At 39.6% G+C, this 10,999-nt stretch overlaps 1 protein-coding gene across 10 annotated transcripts in view; it reads left to right on the top strand.

Moving 5' to 3' along the window:
• Positions 1–10,999, top strand: part of FAT3 (FAT atypical cadherin 3) — a 398,570-nt gene that overhangs the window by 314,255 nt on the left and 73,316 nt on the right. For all 10 annotated transcript variants that reach the window (XR_010356488.1, XM_064409542.1, XM_064409543.1 and 7 more), the window contains one exon: positions 2,645–6,718. Coding sequence is in view for 9 of the 10 variants with exons in the window: in XM_064409542.1 (XP_064265612.1) it covers positions 2,645–6,718 (4,074 nt within the window). In the remaining variant the exon portion in view is untranslated. The remainder of the gene's footprint in view (positions 1–2,644; positions 6,719–10,999) is intronic.

Genomic DNA, 10,999 nt, shown 5'->3' with positions numbered 1-10,999 from the left:
TTGAAACTTATATTTCCATAAAAAGAAGTCACAGGTACTTCAGATTATACCCGTATTAGGCAGATCACAAGCCTTTACCAGCATTAGGCTCTGATCCTCCTGGATCATTATTTATCCCGATATTATTATAAAGACTTGTTTTCAGCTAAGATAGCTCATGTCAATTAGGAACAGGCTAATTGACAACTAATGACACAAGAATATCTACACCATCTCATACTGATTTAGCTTCATATAATTCAAGCTCATACCTTAAATTAAAATGATACAACCTGAAGTTTAGAGAAGACCCAAGGAACAATTTTTCTGTCGTTATCTTGTATGCTCTGTGGAAGGAGATTACCTTCAGCAAACCAGAAGGTGAAGTCTTTTGCAGCTGAAAGTGTTGAACTTAGAATGAGGAAGATGTTAGCACTCCAAAGCAAATATTTCCTTTATGCACTGCGTTTGTTCTTAGCAGTTATTTCTCAGTGTTCTCCAGTGGCCTTCAACTTAAATTAGGGGCAATCTTACAGGTGCCCAGAAAGGAAAACACTGTCCTTATGGAACAAATTCTGAGCAGACTAGATCAGGTTCCTGGGGAAATGTTTTTCAAGACTATTCCCAACTTTTTCTTGACACCTTATTACTATTATGGGTTCTCAATCATCTGGAGGTACCACCACAATGTAAAGAGCATCCTGACATCTAAGGAGTATAGTTCCAGTTACACTGGTAATAGAATCGTACATGATGCAGGCAGGGAAATATTATGATTAGAAAAGATGGTTTATCTATTAGATCATTTCTAGAGACTCTCTTTTTCATTACAGCCTGTTTCTGTTTCATCATGAGCTCTCTCTGCAATTTCAGACCTCATACTTCCATTGACTGTAAGCCTCACACTCGTCCAGTTTCATTATCCATAGATGTCCCAACCTCAGGTGCATCAGAATTCAGTATTCTGTTGCAGTAGTTTCTGTGATCTATAAAATGTGCAGTTGAGGATATTGATTTTAACTGCAGAATTCAGATTGTACACAGCCCTTTGATTCAGGGGAATTACTCACCGCATCTTACATTGCTCTGAAGAGAGCAATTGGTAAAGAAAGTAGTTTTTGTGTAATTTCATAAGAAATTCCTAAAGGAGAGGAACCAGCTCTTGCCTTGCAGGAGGCAGTCAGTGGCTCAAAATTATTTATATTAGCAAGCACTGACAAAATGACAGCAGCAGCATTTGTAGTGTCTGTAAATGTGACAGATGCCATTATTTTTATGAGGATTTGTAGCTCTGGAAGAATCTCACCTCCTGGGTGAATATCACAATTTTTGGTTTAGCTAGCAGAGTAAACTTTACTGATCTGAAAGGAAGGACATAAATAGAAATCCACTACCAGTATTGAACTACATAGAATAGTATGTAGCTTAAATTATCCTCCAGAATTTACAACAGATAATGAATCATATCTTAAAAATAGTTCACATTACCTCACTTCCTTTAGGATTCCATGTATTTAGGTGTTCCAGCTACAACTTACACATTTATTGCTCTGTGCGCAGCACCTGTAACAATCACACTTCAAAAAACCCCTTTTGTGCATCCCCTGAGATATATTTCTCTCCCAACCTTGAATGGATGCTTGACCATAGATTGGAAGCAGCTCTAGATTTGAAGATGTGAATTACAATAGAGGGAACATGGTATAGTGATTGAAATTGCTCGGTATATGCTGTTTCTATTTAGAATCAAAATCAGGAAAAGAGTCTGTATGCTTATGTATGCCATGTATATATGCAGCATCCTTACTTCAAGCAAGCACTCAGTAAAACAGCAAAATAAGGATTGCCAATAAAAGGTGATCTCAAATTACAGGACAGGAATACGTACAGAAAGTTTTGAATCTGTTTTGCTGAAAAAGAGATTGGCAAAAAAAAACAGAAAGAAAGGCCCCCAAAAGTTCTCTGATCCAAACTTACTGTTTTCACCTTTATGCAGTCAGTGATATCCATGCTTTCATGTTGTAACAGGCATTTCATGACATTTTCTGCTAAATCTCATTCATCTGGATTCATCCTCCTCAGAGATCATATGATAAAACTTTGTGCCACAAGACACTTGAATCTCTTTTCTGTGCTATTTGCTCTGTTTTATTTTTTCTAAATGCCACTTTAACCTTTTTATATTCAGTTCTTAGAGTCTTGAACTACTGTAATCTCCTATATGGTTTCTTAATATCCCATTCAATTAGGAGCCTGAGTTGTTATCCATTACTCACGTAATTGGCTTGTTAGCCTCTGATCTCATTTCTTTGCCTTAGGTGTACATGTATTTGACTAATTTCTGTAATTTAGGGATGCTTTTCCTTTACTTCAGTAGGAGTAATGTGCATGCAGTTCTTGCTCTGTTGCTGGTATTGAGAATCAAGATACAGAGGTAGCAGCACCTGAGTTTCTGATGCTTTGAATAGCTATACCATCTACTGAGCTCTCTAATTAGCAGAAAGAAAGGCTGGAAGGGCCTTCAGAATACTGTTACATTGGGGTTTGTTTTTTGGTTTTTTATTTAAGTAACAACCTTTAAAAATGCAGCTTGTTGGTCCTGGTTTAAGTTACCATAAAGTGAGTCATATTTCATTTCTAATCTCATTCAATATCTTTGTTTTAGGAAACACGGGAAACACATTCAAGATTGAACCAGTTTTAGGCATCATTACATTACTCAAAGAGCCAGACTTAACCACAATGGGACAGTTTGTTTTGTCAGTCAAAGTGACTGATCAAGGTTCTCCAGCGCTGTCTGCAACAGCAATTGTGCGGATATCTGTGACGATGGCAGATAACTCCCACCCTAAGTTCACTCTAAGAGAATACCAAGCAGAGGTCAATGAAAATGTGGATATTGGTACTTCTGTCATTTCTCTCTCTGCAATCAGTCAGTCCACGTTAGTTTATGAGGTTAAAGATGGCAATGTTGATGGAGTCTTCACCGTAAACCCATATTCTGGAGTGATCACCAGTCAAAAGGCCCTTGATTATGAACGTGCTTCCTCCTATCAGCTCATCGTACAGGCAACAAATATGGCAGGCATGGCATCAAATGCCACTGTGAACATTCAGATTGTTGATGAAAATGACAACCCACCGGTTTTTCTCTTCTCTCAGTACTCGGGCAGCATAAGCGAGGCTGCTCCTGTGAACAGCGTGGTCCGGAGTGCAAACAACAGTCCCCTCGTGATACGTGCCACCGATGCTGACAGCAACCAGAACGCTTTGCTTGTCTACCAGATTGTGGAATCAACTGCAAAAAAGTATTTCACAGTAGATTCCAGCACGGGTGCAATCAGAACAATTGCAAATTTAGATCATGAAACGATAGCCCACTTCCACTTCCATGTTCATGTTAGAGACAGTGGGAATCCCCAGCTTACAGCAGAGAGCCCAGTTGAAGTGACCATTGAGGTAACTGATGTCAATGACAACCCACCAGTTTTCAGCCAGGCCGTGTTTGAGACAGTCTTGCTCCTGCCCACGTATATTGGTGTTGAGGTTCTCAAAGTCAAAGCTTCAGACCCAGATTCAGAGATTCCTCCAGAACTAACATTTAGTATAATTGAAGGCAATATGGAGCATTTTTTAATTGACTCAAGCACAGGGGTACTCACCATTAAAAACAATAGTCTCTCCAAAGACCATTATATGCTAATAGTAAGAGTATCTGATGGGAAATTTTATAGCACTGCTATGGTGACAATAATGGTAAAAGAAGCTATGGATAGTGGACTCCATTTCACACAAAATTTTTATTCCACTTCTATATCAGAAAACAGCACCAATATCACAAAGATCGCTGTGGTGAATGCTGTTGGCAACCGCCTCAATGAGCCTTTGAAATACAGCATATTAAACCCAGGGAACAAATTCAAAATCAAATCCACCTCAGGAGTCATTCAGACCACTGGCATCCCCTTTGACCGAGAGGAACAGGAGCTGTATGAGTTGGTGGTGGAAGCAAGCCGTGAGCTAGATCACCTCCGTGTTGCTCGAGTCGTGGTGAGAGTTTACATTGAGGACATAAATGACAATGCCCCGGTGTTTGTAGGGCTTCCATACTACGCTGCTGTGCAGGTCGATGCTGAACCTGGTACCCTGATATATCGAGTGACAGCTATTGATAAAGACAAGGGTGACAATGGCGAGGTGTCATATCTGCTGAAGGAAGACTATGGACATTTTGAAATTGATAGAGGGTCTGGCAGCGTCACTTTAAAAGAAGCCTTCAATTCTGATTTGTCTAATATAGAGTACTTGGTTGTCATTCTTGCCAAAGATGGTGGTAACCCATCATTGTCTGCGTCAGTAGAGCTCCCCATTACTATTGTTAACAAAGCAATGCCCGTGTTTGACAAGCCCTTCTATACAGCTTCTGTGAATGAAGATGTAGAAATGCACATGCCAATTTTAAGCATAAATGCAACCAGTCCAGAAGGCCAGGGTATAATTTATATAATTGTTGATGGAGATCCCTACAACCAATTTAATATCGACTTTGATACTGGAGTTCTGAGTGTCATCAGCCCACTGGACTATGAAATAAATTCTCTTTTCAAGCTGATGGTGCGAGCCAGTGATGCTCTCACTGGCGCCCGTGCTGAGGTAACTGTGGACTTGATTGTTAATGATGTTAATGATAATCCTCCAGTTTTTGATCAGTCAGCTTATAATGCTACTCTGTCCGAAGCTTCTTTGATTGGGACTCCTGTGCTGCAGGTTGTTGCTACTGATGCTGACTCTGACAATAACAAGATTGTACAGTATCAGATCGTCCAGGACACCTTTAACAGCACTGACTATTTCCATATAGACAGCAGCAGTGGCCTAATTCTGACAGCCCGAATGCTGGATCATGAAGTCATACAGCAGTGCAGCTTGAAAGTCAGAGCAACTGATAATGGTTTCCCACCTCTGAGCAGCGAGGTTCTCGTCAGTATCTCAATAACAGATATGAATGACAACCCTCCAGTTTTTAACCAGTTAATATATGAATCATACGTGAGCGAACTGGCGCCTCGGGGTCATTTTGTGACTTGTGTCCAAGCTTCTGATGCTGACAGCTCTGACTTTGACAGACTGGAGTACAGCATCCTGTCAGGAAATGATCGGACCAGTTTCGTTATGGACAGCAAGAGCGGTGTTATCACCCTTTCCAACCATCGCAAGCAGAGGATGGAGCCCATGTACAGCCTGAACGTCTCTGTGTCAGACGGGCTGTTCACCAGCACGGCGCAGGTGCACATTCAGATACTTGGGGCCAACCTCTACAGCCCTGTGTTTTCACAGAGCATTTATGTTGCAGAGGTTAGAGAAAACGCTGCTCCTGGAATGAAGGTTATCCATGTGAAGGCAACAGATGGGGATTCAGGGGTATATGGCCAGATCAGCTACTCCATAATAAATGACTTCGCCAAGGACCGATTTTTGATTGATGCAAATGGGCAGATTCTGACAACTGAGAGGTTAGACCGTGAGAACCCGCTGGAAAGTGATATAGATATATTCTTGAGAGCCCTTGACGGAGGTGGCAGAACTACATTTTGCACTGTGAGAGTGATAGTAGTGGATGAGAATGACAATGCTCCCAAATTTATGACAGTCGAATACAGAGCAAGTGTCAAAGCAGATGTTGGGAAAGGTTACTTGGTGACCCAAGTGCAAGCAGTAGATCCAGATGATGGAGCCAATTCCAGAATTACCTATTCTCTGTATAGCGAAGCCTCTGTTTCAGTAGCTGATCTGCTTGAAATTGATCCAGATAATGGATGGATGGTCACCAAGGGTAGCTTTAACCAACTGAAAAACACTGTTCTGTCATTCTTTGTCAAAGCAGTTGATGGTGGCATTCCTGTAAAGCATTCCCTCATTCCTGTCTACATCCATGTTTTACCACCAGAAACCATTTTGCCTTCTTTTTCTCAACCCCAGTATTCTTTCACTGTGGCGGAAGACACCCTCATAGGCAGTACTATTGACATTCTGCATGTTTTGCCCAATCAGGGTGCTTTGTATAGCACAGTTAATGGTGAGCTATCTGAAAACAACAGGGAAGGGGTTTTCATCATAGAGAAGGACACAGGGCTCATAAAATTGGATAAGAGACTTGACCACGAAATAAATCCCGCCTTTCACTTCAAAGTTGCGGCCACAATTCAGCTAGACAAAGTAGACATTGTGCTGACTGTGGATGTGGAGGTGAAGGTGTTGGATGTAAATGACAACAAGCCTGTGTTTGAAGCAGCTAGCTATGATGCCGTAATAATGGAAGGGATGCCTATAGGAACAAAACTTATGCAAGTCAAGGCGGTTGATGCAGACTCGAGTGCGAATGGGCAGGTCACGTACACGCTTGCGGTGGAATCGGAGCTGCAGAAGATCGCAGAAGCATTCACCATTGATAGCAACAGTGGCTGGATCAGTACACTGAAGGATCTGGACCATGAAAAGGATTCTGCTTTCACCTTTGCGGTGGTGGCCTCAGATCTGGGGGAAGCTTTGTCCTTGTCCTCAACCACCTTGGTCTCAGTTACTGTGACAGATATAAACGATAATGCACCTGTCTTTGAGCACGAGGTGTACAGAGGGTCGGTGAAGGAGAGTGACCCTCCAGGGGAAGTTGTGGCTGTTCTTAGCACCTGGGATGAAGACACGTCTGATGTCAATCGGCAGGTTAGCTACCATATTACAGGTGAGAAACAGCTTGCATGCTTTCTTCCCATAACCAGCTTACTGAAGAACTGTGCATGTGTCCAGTTTTAGGTGAATGTTTAGCAGGATTTCAGCTAAATTATCACTGTGAATGAGTCAATTACATTCCTTTTTTTTTTTTTTTTTACAGATTTTCAGCAAAGCTGAAAAGAGGGAGAGGAATGTGTGTGTGTGTGTCTGTGTTGCTCTCTCAATTTTCCAAGATGAATGCTTCCTGATTTACTCCAGTGCAATGTAGTCTAGCCATCAACCCATCATAATTGATATGTCAGCTTGAAAACCATCACAAATTAATGTTTCAAACAAGGGAAAGGGAAAATTTTCTTCTTACAGAGAAAATCCTTTTACTTCCAAGCATTTAAATTTCTTTTGAAATAACATTTTTCTTTTTGAGATAGGAAAGTGGATGCCAGAGCTGTTTTGAAATACCACTATTTGGAATGGGGGTGGGGGCACAAATGAATTTTACATTATGGAATGAGGGATGCCGTTTATTATCAGCACAGATTTCTGGCCAGGGAAATAGTAATATACTTGGAAGCACTGGTTAGCTGCCATGCATTGTTATATACAGCATAAGGAAATTTTGATTACATTACTAATACATTTTTCAAAGCATGGTAACGTTGCACTTTCCTATTGTGTATTTATTATCATTCTTTTCTCCTAGATTCAGACTAGCTTTTGTGTGAGTATGTTATGAGTGATGGGTGCTACAGTTATTTTTCTCCTTCCATCATGCATTGTCCAATAGCTTTTGTTAGGGAACAACTTTTTCACTCCCCCAACCTTAGCAATTCAAGAGCTATTATTAACTACCTAGTAATAACCAAATTATTGGAAAAACCCACATTTTTCACACTGGATGGGATTCAACATATATTAGACTGCATGTAGGAAGCAGGCTATGTGCAAAAATTAATTAACTAATCGGAAAATAGTTTGTGTATTTTGCTCTAGAAGGTAAAGCTCCTACCCATTTGTTAGCTATCAAAACAAAAATGGCTGTGAGATGGTGTGTAGAGAGAGGTGTGACACCTCAGTTAGCCACAGACTGCCTGTGTTGCACATCACAAGTGGCATCATTTTCAAAGCAACCAGAAATTCGTTGTTTAATTGTAACTTGAAATTTTGGATTCACTTTAAAGATTTGCAAAGACTATGTGTTAACAGTGTAATGAGCTGTAGGATATTAGAAGTAGGGGGAAAAGTAGTCCTATATGTAAATGTCAGAATTTAGAGGCACTGGGCAAGGTGCAGTAGCTGCTGGTGGCCCAGTTCCCACATATGTAAAAATAAATCAGTAGTGCCTCATATTAAAGATTTTGGGATATTTGAAAGAGTTTGGTGATCCCGGTGTACAAAGTATGATGAGAAATGAAAACCCTTAGGTTTGTAACAAAGATATGTTAGGGCATTGGGATCATTGGCTTTGTTGTGGAGTCTGGCAGTCATCTCTTATAATGCATTATGCCTTTAGTTAGGTGGTATTTTTATTTCACGTAACAGTGCTCTTAATTTAGCAAAAACTGGACTTTTGAATAGCAACTGTCAGATATGAGTCATAAATTACAGATCGTTCTGTACCTTAGTTTCTGCCACAGTTCAAAATATGACAGATATTTTGCTGTTCTGTTAACTTCTGAAAACATTAGATATCAAAGCCCAAAACTTTCTTAGTGTACAATTACTAAAGCACAGAATGGACTCAGAAATTCCACTTCCTTTGAATATATCATTTGAGCTTGGGAAATGCACAAGGAAAAATTAGGTTCTTTTGATTAAAATGTCAAAACATGTTAAAATATAGTCTCACTCACAAAATAGTCTATTCACACTTTACCTCAGGTTGATCTCAGGAAGTGCACTTGTGTATTTCATGGAATCAGATTAGCTAGATGATTATTCAAAAGCTGTGTCTTTCTGAAGCATTTTGATTGATAGAACTTCTGTGAATACAGTAAACTCTGAGTAAAAATGATACATTAACAAAAAGGAAGAAGAAGACAAACTATGAGACTGTCATGTGTATCCACCAAAAACAGCTTGGTGAAAATGCATCTGGAGAAAAGTAGCACATAGAAGATAGATAGAAGAAATCATTATTTAGAAGATAAGAGAAATAAATAATCTGGGGCAGATGTGATCACTGCCCTTTTGAGAGGTACAAATGCCTATTGCAGTCTTCTGGTCAGTCTTGAAAAGGGGTAGATACATTTGTGTGGATAAATAAATATTCTGCTTGGATTCCTTCAGTTTATGATTATTTTTCATTATTACTGGCACGTAGTTGCCATTGTCAAATGCACCTTCACTTGCATTTGATGGTGGGGGAAAAGATTTTGCACTTACTCTTGGTTATTTGTAGTTCAGTAGCAGCTGGAGATGTTCACAAAGCAAAAGCACTATACGTAAATCTTAATAGAAAATCAATAGGAAGTGCAGACGACACAAATGCACTTAGGAAGCAAAGTAGTTTTCTTTTGAAGGCTCATTTGAGGTCATTGCCTATATCATTTGGGGCAGTTTGCCTAAAACCAGAGTTCTTCTGATGTCTAGCCAATCTACACCCAGCCAGATATTATTGAGATTTAAGAGTGGCAAACCATGAAAAGCCACCAGAAAAATGTCAGCTGCCAAGACTTTGGTACAGTAAAGTGTTTTGTGTTCCTCAGTGATGTTAATTGAGCTTCCTCTGGCGCATAAAGCCAGGGAGGCAACAGTCTGTAAGCTTGGTTCAGCTGAGTACAAGGAAGATGGACAGTGTGTTTTGGAAGAAAGAAGTGGTATTGTACACAGTAGGTCATTTGCTGGGTTGATTGCCCAGTGTCAGCAAAGGTGTGGGTTTTGTTAGTTTTTATCATATATTTGAGATACTGGAATTCTGGAGAGATTGATATTTCAGTGTTTGGGAAGGCCTTGTGTTGCCAGATGAAGAACACTTTGTACGATTTTATGGTAGTAAAGCTAGGAGGATTGAATTTATCATTTCAGAAGCTGAGTAAACATGCAACATCTTAAACTGGGAGTGGAGGATAAACGTATTGATTTTGTGTAATGCAAATGCCTAGAGTTCTAACTGGGAATTGAAAGTACTTAAATAAATGCATAAATGTAAGACAGAAGCTAAATAAATAAGTTAGTAAATATTCAGTTCCCCCTCCCAGATGGGGACATTGCAGTGAAAACTGATACTGTTGGCTTCTAGTTTTCCATTCCCTTTTAGTTGCTATAATGGCCTCTGTGTGTGCTTTAGTAATGATGTGTGTCAGGATTTGTTTATTTTGGATCACTGTGTCTCTGCATTTCATTTGTATCTGGCTGTTTTCTTTCTTTACTTCAACTTGAGCTTGATTTGGCTTTGTAGTATTTGCTGACTAGGGAAGGAGGGAGAGCATTATTTAAACTTCAAGTAACAAAAGATAAAAGATACTGCTGATTCTTTTAGCCTCAAAGCCTTTCTAAAAGTTACTGGAGTGTTTTTTGTAGCTAGCACTTCACTGTTGTGACATTCAAAGTAGAACATAAGAAAACTGCCAAAAGATTTTAAAGAATCCATTAATACATGTAGTCAGGAGGCTTCCGTTTAGAAAAGCTACATTATTCAGAGCGAAAAACTAATTAATTAGAATGCCCCTAGGAAACTGAATCTGCTTGCATATATTAGTGAAAAAGTTAATTAATCACTGCAGAACGAGATCTGCATCAAGACATATGTAGAAGTACTAGGAAATGGTTTCCTGGGCCGCAGTGTGGATTTTTTTGCCTTTCCATTTTTGAGAATATTTTCTTGGTGGTGTTTTAGTTTTGTATCTCATTATATCTCTTACACTTTATAGTCCACCTTTGCCTTCCATCAGTGAAGTATAGAGCCAGTCCTGAGAAGCAAAAAAAACCCAAAAAACAAAAAAGTGCTCATAAAAAAGATAGGCAGATAAACCACTATTCCTGTTTATTGCACAGATTTCTTGGTCATTCAGACTGATTCTTTTCTAGTGCAGTAAAAAGGGGGAAAAGAGATCCCAAAGACTGTTTTTATACATATTCCCCAAATTCCTTGGTATGATTTAAAAGCCATTCCATTAGCAACAAAGCAACAGTGATTTTAAAATTTCTCCAAGGTAGTGTTTCTGCTAACCATAAAAGCCACCAGCTGATTTTAATTAGATTTTACCTTTCCTCTTTTCTTAGCAATGGGATGCCCATACCTTGAGTATATTGCTTCCTAGTTGGTCAGGACAGTTAATCATTTCCTTTTACA

The sequence above is a fragment of the Passer domesticus genome, chromosome 2, assembly GCF_036417665.1.
Source record: "Passer domesticus isolate bPasDom1 chromosome 2, bPasDom1.hap1, whole genome shotgun sequence".
NCBI lineage: Eukaryota > Metazoa > Chordata > Aves > Passeriformes > Passeridae > Passer > Passer domesticus.
The sequence above is the reverse complement of the archived record's forward strand: the minus strand, read 5'-3'. Positions and strand labels throughout refer to the sequence as shown.